Source organism: Haliaeetus albicilla, chromosome 5, assembly GCF_947461875.1.
Source record: "Haliaeetus albicilla chromosome 5, bHalAlb1.1, whole genome shotgun sequence".
NCBI classification, from domain to species: Eukaryota; Metazoa; Chordata; class Aves; order Accipitriformes; family Accipitridae; genus Haliaeetus; species Haliaeetus albicilla.
This window is the reverse complement of record NC_091487.1, coordinates 5,449,582-5,475,032: the sequence shown is the minus strand read 5'-3', so window position 1 is coordinate 5,475,032 and position 25,451 is coordinate 5,449,582. Positions and strand designations below refer to the sequence as shown.

Sequence of the window (25,451 nt, the reverse complement as noted above, 5' to 3'; positions counted from 1 at the left end):
CTGCATACAGACTCCAAATTCTGTCTATGCAAACTTGGCATGGCCAAGGAGCTACCATACACTCTCATAGAACTGCAGGCTTTTGCTGCAAGTTCCCAAATACACTTGACCCACTAAAATCATATATGCTTTCTTCTCATCCAGAAACCCCCTTCTCCTGTAAACAACCAGAGATGAACAAGGAGGTGGCCAGTACAGCAAAACAACGACCTGCCTTCAGGGTGCCAACGAGACTCCTTCCTAGCACTGGCATGAGTGAGAGCCCATAAAATACTATAGCGTTAAGATTCACTCCAATATTAACTTCCTCACTTATCTTTCCTCTTGAGCATTCCTGCATCTGAAGTCTGTAAAATGCCACCATTCCAAGGGGTACAGCAAAGAATTACAACTTACCATGAACACTGTACGTGGAACATTGCTCTCTTTTTTCCCTTTTGTTCCTACCTAATTCTATTTTTTAGAAAAATTATTAAAACTAATTGCATTATTTAATCCCATCACATGAAATCCTCCAGTGTTTCATTAATCAATGTAATCAAGCCAATCAAAATAGATAAAGGAGATCTTTTAGCAGGCTTTGATGAGATTTTATCAAAATCTCAGTGCATATTGTAAAGCCGTAGCATCCTCAGAAGCAAACTAACTGTAGAATGCGGAAGCTTTATCAAGTAGGCACTAATAAAGCAGATGATGCTTGGACCATTTTAAGAGGCTCTCCATATTAAACTAATAACAGCAATGCTTTTGTATTATATATAAAAAATATAAAAGCAAATGGAAATAGCATTCATTTTGTATACATAGAGAGATTGCTATAAAGCAATCACTTTTTTACAGTAATGAAGAAGATACATGTCTGTGAGTCAGCAGACCATAAAGCCAGAATACTGTAAGGAAAATGCAGTGGGTAATGCAAAGGTTATATCAGAACAGCTGTGAAGAGCCTTATTAAAAGCACAAACCATTTCCTTTTAAATGTAGTACTCTTACTCCACATCTGAATCATAAATAAGTATGAATGAATAAGCTGTGTCTTGTGCAACGTTGGCGTCTCTCCTTCCCCCTTCAGGTCATAGCTCCCATTCTTCATGCTTTTGTACTGACTAATCAGGAGTATGAGCTATTGAAATACTACCACAAGAATGGAAGTTAAAGGGGTGTTGATGTAATACAGCACCGTAAAACCAGGAAATGTGTATAGATGCTACACTAGAAACACAGACGGGTGCCAGGTTGAACGAACGCCTTACCAAACACTTTGGCCAGAAGAGGTACAGCCAGGATCCCATCTAATGGACTTGGTGAACATCGTAAAAAATGCCATCAGTATTTCCTTGTTGCTCCTGCCCCTTGCAGTTAGTTTGGCTTCTCAGATATAACAATTGCAGTAGTTACGAATCCACAAAAGCAAAGACTTGCCAACACAGAAAGTCCTAAAACCTTGGGTTAAACAAGCCCTGTCTGATCTAGACCTATAAACTGACACAAGGCTGCTGCCTCTCAAGGGAGGTCCTCTCCTATCACTGGTTTTCTAGCAGTAGGAGCAGAGATGGTGTTAACAGAGTCTCTTGGGCATCCTGTGGACAGAAATATCTTTTACTCGCCTGGAGGCCTCCAGCTCAGCTCGTACAGGTCATCCAGGAAATTCACTGACTGCGTGGCATACTCTGAATATTGTGCCACACTCCAGTCCTTGTCCTGCCTTCTTCATTTTCGTGCGTGCCTGGACCAGCTGTAGGGTCACCAGCACAGCTGGGATGAGGAGACACTGTGCAACCCCCAGTAGTTATGTGCAATACTCCTTAGGATCTACTATCCCAGGAAACCTCGGGCAATGACCCCCTTGGCTCAGTCCAGCCTGGCTTAGGAGACCCCCCCAAAAAATCGCATCCCAGGGAACAGACCTTGGAGCACCAAAGAAATCAGCCTGGCAATTAGCACTCATTGCCTCCAAAGCAGAGAGAGTTGAAAAATGAGCACCGCCTTCTCTTAGAGCTACCTTGACGCTTGTTCCAGCTGAAAACACTGGAAGTTTCACCACTTTCTTTCATTAAAAGACTCTTTGGGCCAAATCCTCCTCCCCCAGCTGGAGCTGTATTCTCCCTCCCTTTTTTCTCTTAGGCTACAACATGGAGATAGGCAACAGGTAGAGCTCAACGTTGGCCATTTTCACAATGAGTTCAGCACTTCAAAAGGCACTGTTAGAGCTGAACAATGACAGGGCTAAAATCCAGCGGAAATAATGAAAGAGGAGGATCTTGGGTTTTATTTAAAATCAGGCAACATGGCACCACTTGATTGCTTAGAAAGCTGCTGGACTGAGTGTGTAGGTAGCAGCCCAACAACAGCAAAATCTAATGAATGCTGTAATTTCACCTTATGTTGTGCTTTCGTTTCAATTCTATGTTGCAAATGGTTTTAAATGGAATTAAGCTTGTCTCCCTCACAAGCAGACTTTGCTTTTTTTCCCTTCCTTTCCTTTATCCAAGCACCCAACAAATACAGCTCAATTTAACAATAAAACCAGGACTGAGCAAAGGAAAACGTGTTAGTCACAGGAGTAGCTGAGCTCTCCGTAGTCTGCAAAAACAGTGCGAGAGGCCATGGATGAGCAGTTGTGGGCACCTCCAGCCTGATCCACCTGTCTGGGCTGTGTACTCAAAGGAGCAGCCCTGCTCTACATCTGCTGCAAAATTGGACCTGATACGCCTAATGCAATCCCTTCGAAATGGAGCTAGAGTTTTGTTTTGAAAGAGTTATATTTACTCTTGAACTCAACTTCGTGTTACCAGACCTCATCCGTAATCCCTACGGTGCCAAAAAGTCACTTCACATTAGCTGAAATCAGAGCTTTCTAGCTACGGACGCACAAGGTCAAACTATTCTCAAAACATTTTCCAGCAAGTTGAAACACTGAAAATATTCTCTGGAAAAATCAGTATAGTTCCACTGAAGGGAATGGCATGCGATCAGCAGGGGCTCTCACTCCTTCCTTATAGCCGTTATAATCTGAGGATGAGTTTATTACGTTAACTGGTTAATTAACCAATATAGCTCATCATGTCCTAACTACTGTCATCAGAAGGAAAAGATTTGTTTCATCTTGATATTCAGCCATTAGAGGAATAAACCCAGAGATCTGTGGCTTTTGGAGGGGGGGGTTCCCACTGTCACAATTTTATAATATTTTTTTCATTCCATTGGAATGGTTTTTGTTGTGATTTTAAGATGTTTAATTACATCAAGGGGAGGTATAAAATTTGTATTGGGTTTTTTTGGGGGGAGGGGAGGTTGCATCTTTAATTTAAAATAATATTATCAGGAGGGGGAGAAATTGTAGCAGGATGCTGGGATCCCAGTCATCCCAGCACGCCACGCCGCTGCTCTTTGGACAGCAATCACAGGAGCCCGGCAGCAAGCTGTGGACGAGGTTCTTCCAAGCGGCAGCATCTGGCTCTCTGGCAAGCAGAACAGGCGGCCGCACCGACCGCGTTGGAGTTGCCCCCGGGTTTGTCACGTGGGGAAGCTGCTGACGGACCGTCTGGGTTGCTCCGTCCTTGTCTCAGTTACGTTTGCTTTCGATGCAAAAAAAGGTACATAAATCCCCGTACCGATCCCCGCTGCTGGTAGTTTCCACTTGCTCGTGCTCCTCCATGCGTTGCGTTACGGTCAAACGAGTGTATTGCCCTGTGCCGGCACCCAAAGTGCCCCAGATTGAGCCACAGCTCACACCCATGCAGAAGGATGACCAAAACCAAAATTCCTGTGAATTTAAGGCTGCCTCTCAGGATGCTGTATTAGCAAAAACCTGCCTGACATTTTAACACAGTTGCGTTTTTATGAATAGCTGGTTAATCAAAAGATTTTTCTGATTCTTTTTCTTTTCGCAAAAGCTTTGCCTGTTCACGTTGGGGAAGGTAAGTGTCTCCTTTCTTGTACTGTAAGCAACACAACTGCAGGTGGTGGTGATTTCTAGAGCACTGGGATCGACGTCGCTGGTGCCGCCGGACACCGGCATCGAAGACATGCTCTGAGCAGGGGATACTGTGTTTGGCGCACGCCTGCTCCCTCCCTTCTTCACCCACTTCCCACCAGTGGAACAATTACAGCAGATTTGTACAAGAGTGGAAATTTTTTTTAGAATTCGTCTAAATGCAACCCAAACCTGCTCATATTAAAGCAATTAAGGAATTAAGGGATGTCACAGCATGTGGGGAGAACTAAGCTATTATTTAATATCTTCATAGATAGTAAGTCCACTGAAAATTTGAGCATCATGCCATTCAAAACTATTTGTGAGTGTGGGTGAAATTGGGAAAATAAAAAAGTCTTAATTCATTTGGATGTCCTTTTAAGGAAGACTTTATTTTGAAAATGCCAGTGTTCTGGGGTTTTTTTACTTCTTGTAAATAAAACTTTTTTTTATTTTAAAATAGCATTTTCCTACCAAAAATAGACTAAAAAAAGTTTTTAAATAGCCTAAAAATAAAATATTTTATGTCAGCTAAGCACAATGTCTGCAGTTGATTCAAAATCACATTTCCAAATATTTTTAAATTATCTGTAAAATCGGGGGGGGGGGGGAGAAATACCTGTTTTTAGCTGTATATAGTCAACTCTTATCCTGACTGTTTTCTGCTTTGGTCACCAAAAAGAAAATGCATTATCCACCCAGCTCTGTACGTAAGGTGCTCAAAACTCTACTGAAGGATTTAGGATTAACGCACCAACTCTCCCATTAGCTGGACGACTCCCTTCTGTGTCGGCTCAGGAGAAGGAAAAGTTGGAAGCCCAAGTCCAGAGCAGATGAATGGGTAGATACTGGATGAGTTTTCTAAGAAATATCCTAACAAGAGTCAGTCTGGGAAGAAGTTCAGGCTAAAAGCTTGCCTGCAGTGCTGCAGAGAAAAGGGAAATCCCAGCTATCAGCAAGGTGACCGCTTAGGGAAATCACAGAAGGAGGATTTGGGGAGTGAGAGACATTTCCAGGTGCTTTTAAGTCCTTTATAAGGATTCAGCATGGAGGGTTGGCTGCCTTAAAGGGAGAAAAAAAAAAGAAAGAAAAAATAAGGAAAGGCAAGTATAAAAACTCCTTTTACCATAAGAGTAAGGAAACACAGAATGATTAAAGTACAAACTGACATTTGATGGGTTTCTAAATGTTCCTTTGGGACAAACACTTGAAAGTATTTGATCCATGCTGCAACATTCTTGTTGGTTTTAATAAATTTGGAATCTAGTCTCTCCTTCCTTCTCCCAAGCCACACACCCAGGCAAAACCTGGCTCTAAGAGGAGGGCATATCCAGTGCCATTTCCACCGCTGCCATATTCCCTGAGAACCCAACAGCCTGGCTCTTTTTCACTTTCACCATAAGGACGTTGATGTTAGCGCAGGAAAGGAAGAAGAAAATATTTCAGTGAAAGGAGAAAACTCCCGAGGCTATTAATTCACATAACCCAAGATATCCGATATGCTGGGGATGGGCATGAAGATGCCCATCTCCCCCTCAGGATGCTTTCTCAAGGACCAGGAGCAGGACGCCGCAAGGGAACTATGCCACCTCTAGCAAATTTGGGCAAATTTCCCTCCATATTCTTCCATCTTTAAAAAAGGGAGAACTTTCCAGGGTATAAGTTTGCAATTCTTTGGCTCCCGGCGAGGGAGCTGGCTTTTTAAAATACAACTGGTTCTAATTAAGGCAAGTAGCTAAATTAAGCAAGCCCTTGAAGCTGCATGGTGGTGTACTTGCAGCAGAGCTGCCTCCAAGTCCAGGATCATGAGGTGAGGAGAGGGCAAAAGCAACTTTTTGCAAATGTTTGCGAGGCTCGCTATTGGAATGAGCACCTTGCACTCTTGATCTGCCTCAGATGTGTAGCCGCGTGAGTTTTTACACATCCTTCAGTTAAACCTGAGCAAAATTTAGCACTCTGGGAGATCATGTGGAGTTGTCCATTTGCTCGCTTCTCCATGGGTCTCTAAACCACATAAACGGTGCTTCATCGAGGACCGTAGAGGTGTCATTTGAAATTCCTTCTCTGGGAGATGCTGTGAGTGTTATTTCCTTGGATTTTGCAAACAGGTGATAAGAAGCCTGAAGAAGGGATGTCAGTGTGTATGTGCGAAGTGGTTGAGGCACCAGCCTGGTCCTCCCACGAGCTTTTTGCTTGACCTTAATTTGTAGGACAGTTCTTCCCTTGCAAAATGGAGATAATACATCCCTATATCATCCAGGTGTGGTGTGAATTAATTCATTAGCACTGGTAAGGTATTCAAATGCTAGATTCATTTCCTAACTAATGGTAATTAAAGAATTTAATAATATACAATGTAATAACTAGAGTTTCATTCAGCATGAAGTTCTTTTACTGGCTCACCCACAAATACCTGATTATTGGTCAGCCTTTTTTTTTTGCAATCCGTAACATCCTTGTCTACATTTTTCTAAGGTCTCCAACTGCATTTCTCAAAACCATTGTGCCATTTCCATGCCAGGCTGATTTTTCCTTCAAGTTTTTGAGTTATGCACAAGTTTGACAAAATGGCCACGTTTGGAGCAAGAATGTACAAACTCCTAAGGCTCGGTGCTGCAGTGTGAAAACCATCTTTGTGAAAGCATAGAGTTTTCTCTCAGAAATAGTTTTTCTTGAAACGAAGGCCCACTTGGGCTGCAAAATTAGTTCTTCTGCCTGAGAAACAGTTTTCACTTCTCTTTTCTTTAGCAAATGGACTTGGATTTGTGATCCTAGTGCATGCAAAAAATCTGGCGTGTTAAAAGTCCTGTGTTTCATCAATAATAATTTACACATCTCACACTGGAAAGCTTTTTTGAATGACTAGTGCAGGATAAAATACAGCCAGTGGTGTTTATATTAGTTCTTTTTTTTTCTTCTAATAGGCTTTAAATAATAACCCCTGTTACAATTCAAGCACAGAGGCTCTACAGTACAAGAGGATAGCATGAAAATAAAATATTTTATTAAAAAATGTGCTCTGGTTTAAAAGTTCTTAGTTATGTGAAAGGAATTGGCTTGCTTTCTTTTGTAGTGTTTCTTTAATAAAGAACTGCAGTAAGTTAAGGGGAGCTGGGCAATTACACTATTATACTGTAATTTGCATTTCTTGGTAATGCTTATGTCAAAAAAGGTTGGAAAGTTGCATTTCAATAAAATATTTAAATTGCTGACATAGACTGTGTCTGTGCCTGTGACATAGACTAAAGACATACTGCAACTTGTTCTGAATTTCTCAGCAGATACCAAACATGTAGGTTTATGGACTGTATAGACTAAATCACAGCAAATGCCCTAAATATGGAGCTACAGAAACCTACTCCCAGCTCCATGCTCAGGTAGGAATCCTATAGCAGTAGTCTGAAATCCTACAGGCAGTCCAAAAGCAAAGTATGACACAAGAAAAATATGCTGAGGCTAAATGCAAAATATTACAAAAAACCAAAATGGGGCTGAAGTTACTGCTTTCCTACATTTCACTAAAGACAAGACCGTGAACTGAGGAAGTGGAAATACATACTCCCATCTTCCTCAAAAGCAATACAAGGAAGAGACGTGTGGCAGAGCAAGTCCTAGCTGGACATTCATGCCCCGACCAACTCCATCCTCCTGCACGTACACACACAAGCACCAGCGCTGTGCCGATCACCATCCTCCTCCTCCCAGCCGCAGGCAGGGCTGAAGAGCCCGTTTCTGCCCTTTCTCCTCTCCAGCAGACTATTGCCTTTGCACCAGCCCTGATCCCAGCACTGCCCGGAGAAGGGGAGCAGAAAGACAAGCTGGAGCATTGGTCACGGTTCTCCTCCTCAAAGGAACACCTGCAGCCGGTTTTACTCTCACCCATCCTCACCATAGCAAGCTTCAAAGAAACTACCGGCGTATTTTATCTGTTATCTGCACCTCATCCTGATGGCTCTGGGTTTATGCATTGAAGAGAAGAACTTCAGGGCTTGGAGGACATTCTCCAGGTCTCATCCACAGACTCAGCACAAAATGCTCCCTAGGCACACACCAACAAGCAAGAATATGCTTTGGGTGGCCAAACCAAGACACCTCAGAAGGATTCTGCTCTCGTTAATTGGGTTGTTGGCGCCTCCTGAACTCGGACCCCCCCCCCCCCTTGGTGTTCAATGCTGCCGTGTCAATCAAGACGCCACATCAGTTGAGGCAGCCACATCACCGGTCCGCCTAAACAAGGCACCAAGAAACGGTCACAGCGATTACAGGAAAATACACGGGCAGGGTTGCGTTATTTACCGACTCCTGCATTTCAGCCGCGGATGCAAAAAGCTTTAACGGAGGCGTCACCTTGCACCAAGAAGGAGCAGCTCCAGGTTAGAGCAGCTCGGACTGTAAACGTGGCTTTGTCGCCTAAATGCAGGTGCCCGGTGTCACCCGAGATGTCCCCGGGTGTCCCGGTCGGCCTCCAGCTGCTGAACCAGGGGGGCACAGATCTCCTGCAAGTCCTCTGCCAGACCCACCGGTGCCGCCTGGGTGTCTCGGGGACTCGAGGGCATCTTGGATGCTCCTGACAAGCACGTTCAGGCAACCGATTCGAAGCCTGCGCCACAGCGGTGCGTGGGGACGGGGCAAGGCTAAGAAACGACAAAAACATCTACCCAGAAGGCATCTATTTTCCCAAGAAACCTCCCGCCAAAGGACCTCATCGCAGTGTTTATCAGTGAGCGTGCACGAAAGGAGGGGTTTTGCTTCCTAACAACCTGTTGATAGCAGATTTACCTACACCATCAGTATGAAAATAAACACAGAAGGCAGGCACGCTTCCACGGAAAATCCTGCTGCGTCTGGTTCAAGTCCCTGCTTCTTAGACACAGGCATAAACCAGCGTGTCATTAACGTCCCTCTTACAGGGACAGACTTTCGAGAAATAAAGAGACGGCCCCTAGCACGGCTGTCTCCGGAGAGGAAAATGAAAGCTCCCAAAACTCCTCTCCTCCCGTCAAAAAAGAAAATCCCTTCGCGAGCAGCCATCTGAGGAGGGACGGGAGAGGGGGAGCTGCGGGAAGAGCAGCGCTCCGGCGAGCGGAGATGAGAAGAAGGAGGTGGGCATGGCACCGTCCCCGGGGACTCGCGTCCTCCCGTACCATTAAGCCCGCGGGCAGATCAGCCGGGGCTCTGGGAGCAGGCAGGGGAGGGAGATGAAAGGCTCCTGGAAGGAATCAGGTGCAGAGGGTGGGCAGATGCTGCTAAAGAGCAAAGAGACCCGGCCAGGCTCATTTGTCTGGAAGGGAACCAGCAGGAACTTTCTTTTTATCTCCGATTGCGGATGTTAGGGTAGTTCCTAAAGGCCACAGCCAGTCTGGACCCCACCGCTCTGCCTCTCCCTGCCTGTACAGGGAAGGAAATCAATCGCGGCGTTATTTTTTTCCGCAGGTAGAAAAAAATCCCTCACTGTGATGGCCACGGACGCGTTAACTCCTCTCTGTCTGCGGGACCCGGTCGGCCTCTAACCTCTCCCGGCAGAAACGCGCCCGGGTGACGTTTGGTCTGTCTGTCCAACAACCAGTTGAACGTGGCCGGGTGTTCCTGGCCCGAACCACGGCTCTGCTGGAGCCGGCCCTGCCCGGCCGCTGCCCGTCGCTGCCCGAGGATTAGCCGTGCTCCACCTGGTCTGCCTGGGATTGAACGGGGCACCCCCTCGCCAGGCGGGGTGAGCGGGGCACAGCCCCGTCTGTCTGTCTGTCTGTCTTCCTGGGGATTAGCCTGGCCCCACCATGTTGGACCCAGCCTGGGCGGCTCTTTGGCGTGGGCTGGTGGGCCACAGCTGTCTGTCCGTCCGTCTGTCTGAGAGTTATGGATGAGCACTGCACTGCCCATTCAACCACCGTGTCTGTCTGTCTGAGAGTCATGGATGAGCACTGCTCTGCCCATCCAACCACCATGTCTGTCTGTCTGTCCGTGAGTTATGGATGGGCACTGCTCTGCCCATACAACCACCATGTCTGTCTGTCTGTCCGTGAGTTATGGATGGGCACTGCACTGCCCATCCAACCACCATGTCAGTCTGTCTGTCTGAGAGTCATGGACAGGCACTGGTCTGCCCATCCAACCACTGTGTCTGTCTGTCCATCCATGAGTTATGGATGGGCACTGCACTGCCCATCCAACCACCATGTCAGTCTGTCCGTCTGAGAGTTACGGATGGGCACTCCTCCGCCCACTCTACCATCATGTCTGTCTGTCTGTCTGGGAGGGGAGGCTGGACACACTCTCATGTCCGTCTGTCTGGGAGCCCAACCACACGCTGCCATGTCTGTCCATGAGGAGCTGCTGGGCACAGCCCTGTCCATCTGTCTGTCCGTGAGGACAGACTGAGCATCGCCCCGTCTGGCTGTCCACGAGGGGATGCTGGGCACCGGCACCGGTACCGCCGTACACCCCCCCCCCCGTCCCCCCCCCCCCCCGTCCCCGCTGCCTCCTTCCTTCTCCTCCCCCCCACGGAGATTAAAAACTGCCGGAGGGGGAATAGCTGGGATTAGACCCGGGGGCGGGTGGGGAGAAGGGGGGGGCAGCCAGCGGCCGCATTGTCTCCCGGTGCCAGCACCAACAAAAACACCCCCCCCCCCCCAAAAAAATCCTATTTTTTTCCCCATAGGAGGCAGCTGAACGGGACAGCACCCCCCCCGCATGCAGGACCCCAGCTGGAAATCCTTCCCCCCCCCCCCCCAAAAAAAAAAAAAAACAAAAAACCAAAACCCCACCCGTGACCCCCCCCCGCGTTACCGGCTCTGCTTTTCCAGGCTCGGAGGTCCCCCCCCCGGCTCAGTACAGGACAAAGATCTGCGGGAAAGTTGCCGGCGGGGATGGTGTTGGGGGGGGGGGGGAAGCTGGGGGGGGGGTGTCGATTTTCCGTTGGATTTGGGGATTTTGGGGTTGGGGTTTGGTTTTTTTTTTTGGAGGGCAAGAGTGCGCTGCTCTGATTTAATTCTTTTATTTGTAATTATCAAATCAACTTCGCTTCTGAGGAATGGGGGGGGTTGAACAAGACTTTGTTTAACTCGGGGAAGGGCGCGCACCGCCCGGCACCGCTCCGCGCCCCCCCCCCCCGGCTCCGCGGCCGCGGAAACACCGCCCGGCTCCGGGGCTTGACCGACCGGTCCCTCCTAGGGAAAGAAAAAAAAAAACAAACAAAAAGCCACAAAAAAATAAAAATACAGAGCAAACCCTCCGCCGCCAACGCTCGGCATAAATACACCTTATCAGCAAATCGAGCGAGTGAAAGTTTAATTTTTTATTATATATATATATATATTTTTTTTTTTTTTAAGCCCGAAGAAAAGACTTAAGCGAAGGCGTCGCTCAGGCGAACGCTGGCGCTTGGCAGCGTTGGAAAGGAGCCGGGGCGGGGGGGGAGGACTTTTCCCTTGGCTGTGGGGCACGGATTCGTTTGCAAACTGCAGCTTAACCGCTACCACCACTCCGCATTGTCATGCTCTTAAATGTCCTGAATTAGGCAGCTCTTAAAAGTCCCTTTAAACCAGGCGGCGGGGGCGAGCCCTATTTGCACAACTTCTTGGGGTTGTGCTGCCACGGGAAAAAAAAAAAAAAAAAAAAATTTAGAAAAAAAAAATAATAATACGAAGGGAGGGGGTTGAGGGAGGGGGGCAAAGCGGCGGGGATGATGCTGCTGGGTGGGTTTGGTTTTTTTTTCTCGGTGGAGCGGGGAGACGGCGGCGATGCCTGGGTGCTGCTGGTGCTGCCGGAGGAGGGGATGAGCGGTGGCCGGGCAGGGCGGAGGGGGCGGCGGGGTGCAGCCCCCCCAGCACCTCTCAGGTACGAGCACTTCCCTTGACATTGATGTAACTACATTAGAGTTAATGGCAGCAGCCTGGTCCTCATTATTAATTGTCTTTGTGTTTGGATAAAGTATGTAATCTTCTCCTCAACCACACCATTAAAATAGGTTGCCTTTTCAATTAAGAACTGTCTTGAGCACAGCAGTCAATTTTCCTAATGAAGATGCATTATATTTTCACTTTTTTTTTTTTTTAATAATGGGAAAATCCCACGTTTTCATTAGGCGTGATTACGGAGAAAGTACAAGAGGGGGTTTGTCTAAACTAAATGTGGCCCGTGTAGTGTATTAAATACCAGGCTTTTAAATAAATTGAAATTTCATACAGATAAGACGCGAGGTTGGGGTACAAATACGGTCAGATTCGCTTCCTTCAGATTAAAAAAATGCAGGGTCCGTTCTTTAAAACGCACTTATCAGATAGAAAATAATGATTAAACCAACTAAAGTCGACTCTTAGCTGCAATTACTCGGGTAAACTTTTCACTCAGCCTAGTTTGCTTACATTAAACCTGAGGATGATGCTTTAAAATAGACTCGCACTTTCTGCTAATGCGCAGCTTTGGGGAACAAATAGCACAGTTTAATCATGCAGAAACACACAGGAGCCAGAATAGTCTCACAATTAATTTACCAAAATAAACCCGAAGCTGCCTGCATTGTTTAATATTTAGCTTCCACTCCCCTCCTTCCCCTGGAGAAAAACAGTCCCGGTTCTTTAGAAACGAGAAAGGTTGGGGGAGCTTTGGAGGAGTTGGGATTTTTCCTCCTTGCCTTTTTACGTTGGAAAAGAAATATTCCATCGCGTGAAAGCAAAGAGTTAAATTTTACATAATGTAAAACACCTTAAAAAAAAAAAGAAAGAAAGAAAGAAAAGAGAGAAAAAACCAAACACTACGGGGAAAAAAAAAAAAGTGCGATATTTGTGAGCCTGAGAAGCTGCAAGAGGACCGTGTCTGGATTTCACCGCAGTGTTGTACTTGTGGGATCTTTGTTACCGGACACACAGACACTCGCGGACGCACAAGCCAGCCCCTTCCCGCACGGAAAATACTATTACCCATATACAATTTAAGAAAGAAAAAATTATCTGTAGTCTTCCGAGCTAGTTTTAAAGTTTCCAATATGAAAAATCACTGCCTGCAAGGGAGAAGGAAGTTAAGCATAAGAGTAATTTCTTATTCACATGGTAACAACAGTTGGTTTCTGATCTTTTGCAAGCTTTCTGCATTGTGGCTTTGTTGGGGGGGGCTGTTTTGGGGGTTTCGGGGGGTATTTTTGTAATGAACATTTGTTTCTCCACCAGCCCAGCGGCTAAAGAAGATCTGCAAAGAATGGCAAAGAAGATTTTCGATTAAAACCTTAGCCCATCTCCACGGATTACTTTATATCGATTCCTATATATATGGCTGCAATTGATGGGCTCTAATTAAAAATCCAAAGGGGGGGGGAATAAAAGTTCTTTCTGGGTCTCAATAAAAGGAGCTTTTCATACACGGGAAATAAAGGTTGTAAAAGGTTACAAACGAAAGACTAGTTTAAAGCTTCTCTGCGGTTTTCTTTTCTTCTTTCTTACAAAACCCCTTTTCTGGCTCTTTCTCTCCCTTCCACCCCCCCTCCCCCCGACCCCTTCATTTCTCCCAAGTTTGCCAACACGCAAGATATGGGACTGTAACCGTTATTTTAATATCTGGGTTGGGAGCTATAATCTGATTGCTGCAGAAAGCTGCTCATCAAGGTAACTTCATGGCCTGGAGAGAAAAATTATGTAAACTGGCAGTATTAGCGCCTTTCATCAACACACGGGGACACACACACACACACACACACACGGACACACAGACACACGGACACACACACACACAGACACCCAACCCTTCCCCAACCTCCCGCACCGGCCCCCGGGGGACGCCCCGCACCGGCCCCCACGCGTGTCCCGTCCCCCCCCACGCACAGCCTCCCCCCCGAGACTATTTATTTATTTATTAAATGCAGTTGATTTATTTCTCTATTTCGGTTCTGTGGGGGTTTTTTTCTTTTGGGGGGGGTACGATTCCCCCCCCTCCCGGTGCACATAAGACCTTCCCTCAGGTGCAAGCCCTGACCTCACTTTCTCTGCTTTCGGGGTAGAGTTTTTAGGACTTGTCTGGCTCCGAAATGAGCTGGACAAATTGCAGATCGCCCCTAAATGCCTCCACCATCCCCTCCTTTCCTCCCCCGGGCCCCCCCATCCCACTTATGAAACTTGGTTTCATCTAGGTGAAGGTGCTGCCTTTATTATTTTTTTTTTCCTTCCCCAAAGGAGGTGACGGCTCTGCCACCCCTCTCCCAGACGCTTGAGTAAGGAGGGGATTTTTTTTTTATTTGTTTTGTTTTTAGCATTCCGGCATTTTAAAACGAATCCGACCCTTTCTCGAAGTGACATAGCTTTGCCAGTGTCTCTGGCTTTGCACCCCCAAAAAGGGAGACTTGGGGGTGAGGGGGAGTGTCGAACTAAAAAAAAAAAAAAAAACAAAAAAAAAACCCCAAACAAAAACCCAAACCCTTAAAAAAACCCCAACCCGCAATTGAATTGCAGATAAACTTCAAGGAAAGTCTGGAATATTTTAACTAGACACAAATCCGATGAGGGAAAAGCTTAAAAGTGCGTAGCATGCATCGCTTTCCGGAGCCGATCAGAGGTACAAAGATGACAAATAATAAATCAGTTCATTTGGGGGGGGGGGGGGTTGCTCCCTTCCTTAACTTTCACCCGACCTGTATAAATGGTTTTTTTTTATTTTTTTTCCCCTTGGTCATAATATTACAAAGGCATCAGCTCAGCGCGATCAGCCTGGTGAGCGATACACACGGCAGTAAAACCACTCGCGAAACGGTCGCGTTAGTAAGAAGAGTCGGAAATTAAATCAGAGGAAGAAGTAAAGAGGGAGAAAGAGCAGAGAAGAAACACAGCTATGCAGAGAGAGAAAATGGCTCTGTAATACGATTGGCATCGGAAAGTTGGAGAACTTACTGAGAAGCAGAAGTTACAGTTTCTTTTCATCCCAGAAGCAGATTTTGGTTCTCTGAGCACAAAGTTCTTAGAGGGCAGAAAATCACACATCTCCACTCACTCCCCGTTAGCCCCAGCTAGTCTGGCTCTCTGGGACTGTACCTGCTCTGAAACGCTTTCCAAATGGACCAGAAGAGATTGGAAAGTTAAAAAAAAAAAAAATCATTAAAAAAAAACCCTCAAGTTCCTACAGCTGCAACAATTATTAATTTTTTTTTTTTTGCAACTTTTCCCCGAGCTGCAGAAGGCTGAAGGCAGAGGCAGCTGCAAAGTGTGTGCAGGATTGCTCCAGGAAAGAAGGTTCCCCCTTTTTCCCCCTCTCAGATCCAATCTTTGCAAGAGCCATTCCGACACATTGCTAAGCTAAAGGGAAATTCTCTTTGATAAAGCGGTGTTCCCAGCTTCTGGGTTTTAAAACCTAAATCTATATTCAAATCTGGCTGAAGGTGTGTTCTGGGATTTATGAAAGCCTCTTAAAGGGGTAAATTTACCAAACCGTGACAAAATCATCACAATCTTACTTTAGACATCTGAAGTGGATGAGAATTTTAAAGAGACCCTTGTTTATTTAAGTAACACTGTCCATCTCTGCCACTTGTTTTATTGGCCGCGTGAATTATTCCCAACTTCTCAGGCTGGGGGGGAGGGTTGGGGGGGGGGGGGGGGAGGCAGAGGGAAAGGCTGGGATGTCCCTGCTGCCTCTGGCAGGCTGCAGGCAGGGGCAGCAGCTCTGCCTGCCCACTGCCCCCCGGCCAGGCAGCCCCGGCAGATGCAGGCAGGGATGGCAGCCCGGCTGGGCTGCAAGGGCTCCGCTTCCAAACCTGCTCTCCCAGCTACTTTCTTCAGGCACTGAATTTGATTTCTCTGCCTCAGCCCGGCTTCCTCCAGCCCCCAAACACCCCTTTCTTTTTTTTTTTTTTCTTCCTTTTTTTTTTTGCCCCCCCTTTTATTTTTAATCGATTTCGAAAATACCCTCCTGGTCAGGATACACGGGAACGAATTATCTCTCTCATTCTTCCAAGGTGGATTAAGGTTATTAAATAATATGTGGGGGCGGGAGACGATGGCAAAGGCGGGGGGGAGGGGGGGAGAAGGGTTCAATCGGGATATTTATTCCTGGTGCTCTGCTAAAGGAGAGGCTGAGGGGTGGTGCGGCCGTGCCGACGTGCGGGGAGGTGAGAGGGAAGGATTTGCCCGGTGCGGGATCTCTGGGTGAGGGTTGCGGGGAGGAGGGATGCTGCAAAGGGATGGGGGGGGGCCTGCAGCCGCCCCTCGCTACCCCCCCTCCAAAAAAAACCCTCAACTAAACAAACAAAACGTCCCCCAAAAGAGTCTCACAGCTCTGGGAGGAAAAAAAAAAAAAAAAGGAAAAAAACCCCTAAAACTTAACTCCAAGGAGTGGAGGAGCCGGGCGTTCCGAGGGGGTACGGGGGGGTACCAACCGGGTACCAACTTTCCGCCAAGTCGCCTCGCAAAAAACAAAACAAAACAAAACAAAAAAACCAACCAAAAACCAAAACCAACCAGCGGCCAAAGTGGGAGCGGCTCCGGCGGGCAGGGCTGCGGCTGCTCCTGTGCGAAGGGTTATTTTGTTTGTTTGTTTGTTGATTTCTTTAATTTCCCCTCCTCTCCCCTCCCTCCTTCCCTTCTTCCCCCTCCTTCCTCCTCCTCCTCTCTGGAAGGAAAGAAAAAAAAAAAACCCAAACCCACCCCCCACCCCCCCCAACCCAACCCCGAGCATCCCAAACCTGCAAACCGCCAGCCCGGGCTGCACCGACACCGTTCGCTATTGCCCTAAAGTCCAAGGACAAACCACCTCGGATCGCACGCAGCCAGGCTCAGAGAGAGCCACAAAGAAGCGAATTAATTGCTATAACTTCATTAACATAGGTCACCCCATTAAAATGATCGAGCGGCTGCATTTTATTCCCCCCCCCTTATTGTCAGAAGTGAAGGAAAGTGTGGGAGCTCTCCCTCCCTCCGACCTCAGCAGCCTCCGTCCTCCTGCCTTTTGCCAAAGCTTTATTTTGGGGGTTTCTTTGACCCGGGAGAAGTTGAGCGGGGACGGGGGGTGCGAGATCCACCCCACCTGGCCCCCCTTTCACCCCCACCCCTTCGCTGCACCGAGTTTATTTTTCTTAACATTCGTGCACGTCCGGATTTTGCAAATTCAACGTGGCTCCGCTGCCTAAGTCCCATTCTACACCATCATCCCTATATATCTTATTAAAAAAAAAAAAATTAAAATACATTTCTATCCACCCCCCCGCCCCACCCAGGTGACTCAATTCCCCTCGCCCCGGGGACACTTGGCCCCTGGGAAGAGGAATGGGGGTGCGGGGGGGGGGACCCGGGGCTGGGGGTACACTGGCACCCCACTCCCCTCTGTCCCGAGTGGGGGGGGGGGTGTCTCCCATTTCCCCCCGTGAGTCTCCCCTTGCCCAGCTCCACGCCGCTCAGCCAAGGGCTCCTGGCAGGCTCCGCATCTCCCCCTTCCCACATATTTACTTATATATTTTAATATCTTTTGTGGTTATTAGTATTATTATACACACACACACACACCCAGCTTTTTGCTGCTCCCCTTCCTCTCCTTCCCCGGGCAATACGCTAACGCCATCGCTGCTGTCCATCACATTAATTTGTACAATGACTTCATACGCTCCGCTCCATAATGTATATTTTTAAACCGAGCAGGTTCTTTTCATGTATATTCTCGTGTCATTTCGGTGGCTGTTATTTCTCGCTTGATTGTCCCCCCGGTACAGCAGCGGCCTGTTTTTTCCTCCCCCTGTTGTGTGTTTTTATTATTTTCCCCCTGGCTTAGATGTGTCAATCACTCTCTCCCTGCCATTGGTTGGAGAGTTTGCGTCAAAAAGTTGCCAGAGAGGCGCTTTCTCAGCAAAGCTCCCCGAGAGAGGTAGAGACCTCAGCTCCAACGCACCCTGCCACTATTATTAAAAATAAAATCACTTGACCAGCTCCGGCACCGGCCAGCTCTGTATGTACCGACCCCAGACCCCGAGCATCCCTGCATCCCTCTCCCGCACCGTCCCCTCCCCTTTCTCCCCCATTTATTCTCCTTTTTCAAACATTTTTTTCTCTCTCCCCCCCCCAACCCCCCCCTCTCTCCGATGTCGTGGGCATGTGCATGCGGCGAGCTCTCTAACCTCCCGCTTTGTGCTTTCTCTCCCAGCTCAGCCCGACCCCTGAATTTGGCGAGGATCCGGCCGGCAGGTTTCACCCCTCGCCCCCCAGCCCTGCCCGCGGCTCCGCCGAGGCTCGCAGGTAAGTCCGACCCGCTGGCTTCATCCTTCTTCGGGGGGGGGGCATCGCTCGGTGGGTAGAAATACAAGGGAAGGGGGAATTAAATGTATTAATTTTAATTTTTTTTTTTTTTAAAGAGTATGTGTGCGCTGGGATGGGGCGGGGGGGGGGGGGCACTGGGAGCCGGAGGGGAGCAGGCGGTTCCCCCCGGAGGAGATGCGGGGGCTGCTCGGGGTTTTGGGGGGGGGGCCGGGCCCGGTTGGCCCAGGCCGGGTGGAGGACGCGAGGCAGCCCCGGGGGCTGCTCGGTCCTCGGAGGAGAACGGGAGGTGCTGGATAAAAAGGCGAAGGGGGCTTCCCACCGCCTCCCAGCCGTCCCCCCGCCGCCGCGGCCGGGCTCTCTCTCCTGGGCCGGCGGAGGTCGGGCTCGCTCCGGTTCTTCACCGCGATTTCGTTGGGTACGTGATTTTTTTTTTTTTAATTTAATTTTAATTTTTTTCCGGCCTGATCCTTTGGCCTTTAGTTATTCCCTGACCTCAAGGCGGAGTTTTAAAATTAGAAATAACCGGGAAGAAATTTCTCCCTTCTCTCGGCTCCTGCCTGAGACCCCCTCTCCTTCCTCCTCCTTCCTCCTCCTCGCGATGCGGAGACTCAGCAAAGTAATTTTGCAAAGGTGTCTTTGAGCACTCGAGGCGGGAGAACCGGGCTGGAAATAGCAGGGAGAGAAATCTTGAAGGCGTTTTGGGGCCGGAGCTTCATGGCTCCGTGTGGGTGAAATGGATGGCGAGAATGGCATCCAGGTCGGAGAGGGGCTGGAGCTGTTTTCCACCTCCCTTATCTTATTTATTTTATTTTTTTAAAGCCGTGGGAAAGCGCTTCCCAAAGACCCCGGCCGGGTATAACGCGCCCCGGCCTCTCTCCTCTGAATTGCACCGCGTTGACAAAGAGAAAGTCGGGAAAGTCCTTGTGCACCGGCACAAGTTTCTTTAGAGCTAAAAACCTCTTTCGCTGCAGAGATTTATTTAGATTTCGGCTTCTCCGAGAAGTTGAGCTTTATTATTTCTTTCTTTGGAAAAGATGCAACTCTTGTTTAAAAAAAAAAATAATAAAGCGGTTAAAAAATGCCACCGGCTGGCGGTGGAGAGGCAGAGATGGGTCAAACGACTCCGCTGCGGAGGTCGCTGCCCGCCGAGCCGGGTTCCAGCGCTCCCGGCCGGCTCTTTCCTTCGCCCGCCCCGGAGAGGGGTCGGCGGCCGCGGAGCTGCGCGCAGGTTTGGGGGGCGAAGAGCCGGGGGGGGGGTGAATAGCAGAGCCAGTGGTGGATCTATCCCCGCTACCTTCTCACCCGGGGAAAAAATTCCCGTGTTGGGAAATAGCAACCCAAACCCTCCCTCCGGGGTGGGGGAGGTAAAAAAGAAAAAATCAGAAAAGGAAAAAAAAAATAATTAAGGAACGCGGTGGAGGCCGGTGCGGGCAGGGAACCGAGCTCTCGTTTGCAAAACAAACCAAAACAAAATTCCCTTTTCTATCTCGGCACCTTTCCCCCCTCCCCTTACCGCGGGAGCATCTCCGCGCCGCTCCGCGGCCCGCGGAAGCCCCCCCAGGGCCGCCCGCGTCCCCCCGCAGCGCGGCCAAGGGCAGAGCCGCAGCCTGCGCGCCCGGCCGCGGATCGCTGCTTTGCATTAATCAACCCGGGCGATCAGCGGAGCTGGGGCCGGTGGCCCGTAATTAGGGAGCGTGTGCCGCCCGGATTATCTCGTTAGTTTATCAAGAAAACATTTATTATAATTAATTCTCGGACGGGGTAATTATTATTGAGCGAGGGCAGAGCAACTGGTAGCCGGGTTCTTTGCGGAGCGAGGAGTCCGGGGGGGGGAGAGGAGGGGGAAAAGGTGACAGATTGCGGAGCGAAGCCGTTGCTCCGCGGGCTGCGGGGTGGCCCCGGGATGCGCGGCCGTGGGCGGGCGGCTCCGCGGGCGGCCGCGCTGGGCTGGTGCCTCAGCGTGATGCCGCCGAGTTTAATAGAGTGGAGGTTTGTTTTTTTGTTGTTGTTGTGTTTTTTTTTTTTTTATTTTATGAAAGGGGTGTTTGAGGGTTTTGGTGGTGGTGGTTGTTGGTTGTTTACAGGTTTTTAAGCGGGCAGCAAAACCCAGTTTTGCTCGCCCCGCGCATCTTGCGCTGCCCAACAAATTGGCGGGCGAAGCTCCCCGAAACCCACGCGGAGCTGGGCTCCCCCCTCGGCAAAGCTCCCCCTTTTCAGCCTCTTCCCGGGGGGGGGGGGGGTGTTTTTTAAAAAACAGGGCCCGACCCCTACACACCCCCCCCGCGCTAGGGCGGCAAAGCGCTTCTCCGAGGGGAAAAGAGAGAAAACTCCGCACCGCGGATAACCGGGCACCGACAGCGCTGGCGGGGGGTGCACCGGGACCGGGGGGGGGGTGTCCCGCAGAAAACACCCCCCCCGGCAGCGCGCAGCCCTCCCGGGGCGGCGGCTCTGCTCCCGTGTGCGCTTTTAGCTAAAACACGGGAGTTTTGGGGGGTTTGGGGAACAAAGTTATGCCGGAGTTGGTTTTTCCGACGGCCGCCGGGAATGGAGGGAAGGGCGAGATTTTGCCCCAAAAAAAGAAAAGAAATTTTTGCATGGAAAACCAGCCCTAACCCTTTCAAGAGCCCCGGGCTGGCCCCTTGTCGGCCATTTTTTTGGCAGAGTGGGCTTTTGGGTCGTCCCCCCACCTTTGACCCCCCGCTGCAGAAAGCCCGGCCCCGCCGGGGCAGCGAGGGGGGAACCGGGGGAACCGGAGCCGGGCCCGGGGGAGCCGGAGCCGGGGGACCCGTTCGCCCACCCGCCGGGACCGTCCCGGGGCCGCTTCCCCACCGAGGTGTTTGTTTAGCTTCGGCTCCGTCATCAAGAGTTTCTTGAAAGCCTAATAAATCTGTTACTTGCCTCCAAATCTAATTACCCGGAGTACTAATTAGGTGCAAATGGCCGGTGGAAATTACTGCAGACGTGGACTGATGGTGGTAGAGCAGAAAAGTTTGTCTCTTCCCGAGCGGGCATTTGAGCTCTGAAATGCAGCAACGTCGGGGGGAAGGAGAAAGGCAGAGGGGGGGGGGAAGGTTTGAATGTTGCCCAAACCTGGGATAATTAAAGTCCTTGCAAGAGACTAGGGGAGAGATAGGTTTCTTGAATTGTTTCTTTGTTTCTCACCCTTGGGCTTTGTTATCTGCATTATTTATTTAGCCGAGGGGTTCTTTGTGTCTGCCAATGGCCCCAATCAAGTTTTGCTTGAGACAATTAGCCGGTGCCCGGCCGGGAATCCTATGCAAATGCCCCGGGCTGCCGTACAATGAGGGCAGTTGAAGGCGTTGGGGGGGGTGGGTGGTTTTGTTCGGGCAGTAATTACTGGCTGGGATGTGCCCCCCCCCCTTCCCTCCCCTCTTCTCCCCTTTTTGGGGAGAGATGCGTTTATCTAGTCAGTCTCTCCCAGCTCCCAAATCCGACTGGGGTCCGGCTTTACGAGCTGGAGGCTTGACCGGGGTGGGGGGGGGAGAAAGGCAGCGGGGATAAAAGCTGGGGGAGCAGCGAGCTGGCCTGACTCCCCCCCCTCCCCATCTCTCCCTATATCCCCCCCCCCTTCCCTCCTCTCTCTTCTCCGCAGGCACCTGGCGGCCCCCCCCCCGCCCGACGGCACCCCCAGGCACCCCCCGGGGCAGGCAGGGCGCTCGGGCGGCTTCCCCTCGCCCGGATTTCGGCCAACTCTCCTCCCCGCTCCAACTTTAGCATGATGTCTTATCTTAAGCAACCACCTTATGCAGTCAATGGCCTGAGTCTCACAACCTCGGGCATGGATTTGTTGCATCCGTCCGTCGGTTATCCCGGTAAGCCACGGTTTTCTTTTCCCTATTCTCTCCCCCTCCCGCCCCCCCATGCTTTTTACCCCACGGAGGAAAAGCCACCGGGCTTTTTTTGGAGGAACAACACACCGTGATGGCTGGGGGGGGGGGGGGTGTCCCCTTTTTCTCCCTTTCTCCTCAACTTTTGAGCCGGGGAAGGGTTTGCAAAAGAGGGGACACCCTCCTGCTGGAGGTGGGGGGGGCACATGCTCCAAACCCATCCAGGGTTGCTGGGGAGGGGGCAGCAGAAGTGGCATCGCTGGAGGCTGAGGACCGGGGTGCTGGTCCCCCAGGAGAGGAGGGAGGAATGGGGGGACCCCCTTGGGGAGGGGGTTGGAGAGGACAGACGGGGTTGAGGGGGTCGTTGACTGACAGTCAGGGTCTCCGTCTCTTTTCGCAGCCACCCCTCGAAAGCAGCGGCGGGAGCGCACCACCTTCACCCGGGCGCAGCTGGATGTGTTGGAGGCCCTTTTTGCCAAAACCCGCTACCCCGACATCTTCATGCGGGAGGAGGTGGCACTCAAAATCAACCTGCCCGAGTCCAGAGTACAGGTAAGAAGCGGGGTGACCCCCCCCAGACACCCCTACCTGTCCCCCCCCCTCCATCCCGCCGTGGAGGGTTTGGCTGAGCAGGGAGGCGAGGGGGCTGTTTTAGGGGATGGGGTCGGTCCTGGAGGGAAATCGAGCCGCTGTGGGATGAAGGAGGCTCACGGATGGGTGAGGGTGCAGGGGGGGATGGAGTGGCAATTCGCTTCCTCAGGGCTGCTGGAGTGTGACCCCCCCCCCTCATCCCTGTGCACTGGGATGGGGGGGTTCGTGCAGCTCCTGGATCCCAGCTCCTGAGCCTTCTGTACCCCTCCTCTTGAGCCGGGGAGGGCTCCCCGCCATTCCCAGGTTCTGCACCGTGCCTTGCTCCGGGTACCAAATCCCCGCCTGTCCCGCAGGCATTTGGGGTCCCTGCGGAAGCCGTAAAGGATCCCCCCTTTCCCAGGGATCACCGCATCCCTGGAGTAGGGCCGGACTGGGATCCCCTTTCCCACCAGTACAGACTGGGAGCTTCCTCTCCCCTTGAAGGGACTCTGATGAGCGAGGGGATGCCTTGGCAGAGGGGACCCCTCACCTGGGGCTGAGCTGTGTCTCCTCTGCGAGGGCCCAATCCAGACAACATTTTGGAGGTGCTGCTGGCAGGGCAGGAGGATCCTGCCCCCAGTAGGGATCCAGCACACCCTTGCAGCAGGAGCAGGGCAGTTCCGAAGCCATCCTTCCTGCTCGCCTCCCTGCGAGGCTTTCCCGAGGCTGCGTGGTGCCGTGCCCCAGCGGAGCGTGGCCGCCGGGGACCGGGATCCGCCCCCCCCCCCCATGCCAAAGCCCAGCCTTGGCCCCACCAAACCTCCCCAGCACCCCTCCTCCCCAGAACCAGCCCCCTTGGTCCCTGCTAAGACAGGGTGAGATGGGTTGGGAGGTCGACCCTGGCCAGGGATGGGGGGGGCGTGAGAGCAGAAAGCCTGTTTAGAGGGTAAATGAGACATCTTTCCCCCCCCCCAACCCCTGCCTCTGTTTCCCTAATTGTTCCCTCCCTTTCTGATGCTCTATTGTTTCTAATTAAGGGCTTGACTTCAATAAGGCCTTAAATGGTGATTCCTGGGGGTCCCCGGCTGGCAAACAGCAAATAGGGAGCGCTCCCCCCTGCCCCCCCCAGCATTCCCCCAAAAGTGACCTTATTAAGCAGTTTGATTTGCCCATTTCCACTTGTTATTACTGCTAATGATCTCAGGGAGGGGGAGCCCCGGAGCTTTTCTTTGCAGCAGCCCGCAAGCCTCTGCTGGCGGGGGAACGCTTTTAGCATCCCCTCCCCGGCGAGATCTCCCCCGCCGCCGGCCCTTTCCCCCCGTGGGTTTGCCTGCGCATCCCTAACACCAGGCTTTTTTCTCTCTCCCTCCCCGTCTCTGGGTCTCAAGGTATGGTTTAAAAACCGCCGAGCCAAGTGCCGGCAGCAGCAGCAGCAGCAGCAGAACGGCGGCCAGAACAAGGTACGGCCAGCTAAAAAGAAGAATTCGCCGGCCCGGGAAGTGAGTTCGGAGAGCGGGACCAGCGGGCAGTTCACTCCCCCCTCCAGCACCTCGGTCCCCACCATTTCCAGCAGCAGTGCCCCCGTCTCCATCTGGAGCCCAGCATCCATCTCCCCGCTCTCAGATCCCCTGTCCACCTCTTCCTCCTGCATGCAGAGATCCTATCCCATGACCTACACCCAGGCATCAGGCTACAGCCAAGGATACGCTGGCTCGACCTCCTATTTTGGAGGGATGGACTGTGGATCTTACTTGACCCCTATGCACCACCAGCTTCCCGGACCGGGGGCCACCCTGAGTCCCATGGGTGCCAACGCGGTCACCAGTCACCTCAACCAGTCTCCAGCCTCCCTCTCCACCCAGGGCTATGGAGCGTCCAGTTTGGGCTTTAACTCCACCACCGATTGCTTGGATTATAAAGACCAAACCGCCTCCTGGAAGTTAAACTTCAATGCTGACTGCTTGGATTATAAGGACCAGACATCGTCGTGGAAGTTCCAGGTTTTGTGAAGAACCTTTGTGATAACGAGAGAAATCGCGACGAGAACGAACAGGCTGGGCTGAACGCTCCAGTTTTAGTCAGGTCTTGGTTAAATTAAAGAGAAAAATAACTCAACGGACAAACAAATGAACAAAAAAACCGACAGCAACAAGAGGGGGACAGTGTTGGTGTGATCCCGTTCAGACTCATCTCCTGCTCAGACGCTCTGGAAAAGGAATAATAAAGAGGAAAAACGGAGGAGGAAGGCCTTAAACGGACAGATCATCTAGTGAGCAGAAAACAGACAGACCCATCTGTGTTCTTTCTAGTTTTAGGCAATTGTTGGGTTTCTTTGTTTGGAAAAGGTGGGAGATCGTCCCACCTATGGGCCAGTTTTAAAAAAAAAAAAAAAGTAAAAAAAAAAGTCTAGGTTTTTATTTCTTTTTTTGTGTGTGCGTGGAAAGATCCTTCACCCAGAGGTTTCCAATGTGTTAGCCAACCCTCGGTTAAAATATTCGGAATGGACAACATCTCTCTTTTTCTCCCTCTTTTTCTCCCTCCCTCTTTCTTTCTCTCTCGCTCTCGAGCTCATCCAACTGTTTCATGCCCAACTTGCTCAAGTTGGCACCCGGAGAACTTGGTTCAGGGCTGTGTGGGTTGTGTGACTGATTGTCCTAGCTGCACTACTTTATTTAAAGATAAAAAAAAAAAAGATAATGTTCATAAGGAGTCAATATGTAGTTTTTAAGAGACAATCAGTGTGTGTCTTATATAAATGGTACATCTGTGGTTTTTAATCTGTGCTAGACTTCAAAACTGTGATCTCCTGTATTGTATGCAACTATGAACTCTGCACCAGCG

At 50.4% G+C, this 25,451-nt stretch overlaps 1 protein-coding gene and 2 long non-coding RNA genes across 4 annotated transcripts in view; 2 read left to right on the top strand and 1 right to left on the bottom strand.

Moving 5' to 3' along the window:
- The window catches only part of LOC138685374 (uncharacterized), a 94,389-nt gene extending 76,776 nt beyond the window's left edge, over positions 1-17,613 (bottom strand). Inside the window, exon 1 of one of the 2 annotated variants that reach the window (XR_011324597.1) lies at positions 14,845-17,613. This is a non-coding gene — a long non-coding RNA (uncharacterized lncRNA). The remainder of the gene's footprint in view (positions 1-14,844) is intronic. The other variant, XR_011324596.1, reaches the window with a different exon arrangement.
- LOC138685373 (uncharacterized) lies at positions 10,887-13,279 on the top strand. The gene is made up of 2 exons (XR_011324595.1): positions 10,887-11,809; positions 13,138-13,279. It is a non-coding gene; the product is annotated as an uncharacterized lncRNA (long non-coding RNA).
- A 147-nt stretch (positions 17,614-17,760) lies between the features above and the next one.
- OTX2 (orthodenticle homeobox 2) lies at positions 17,761-24,964 on the top strand. The gene is made up of 5 exons (XM_069783133.1): positions 17,761-17,884; positions 18,080-18,171; positions 21,806-22,025; positions 22,441-22,592; positions 23,999-24,964. The coding sequence occupies exons 3-5, from the start codon at positions 21,929-21,931 to the stop codon at positions 24,617-24,619; spliced, it is 870 nt and encodes a 289-aa protein (XP_069639234.1). The 5' UTR covers positions 17,761-17,884; positions 18,080-18,171; positions 21,806-21,928; the 3' UTR covers positions 24,620-24,964.
- The last annotated feature ends 487 nt before the right edge of the window (positions 24,965-25,451 follow it).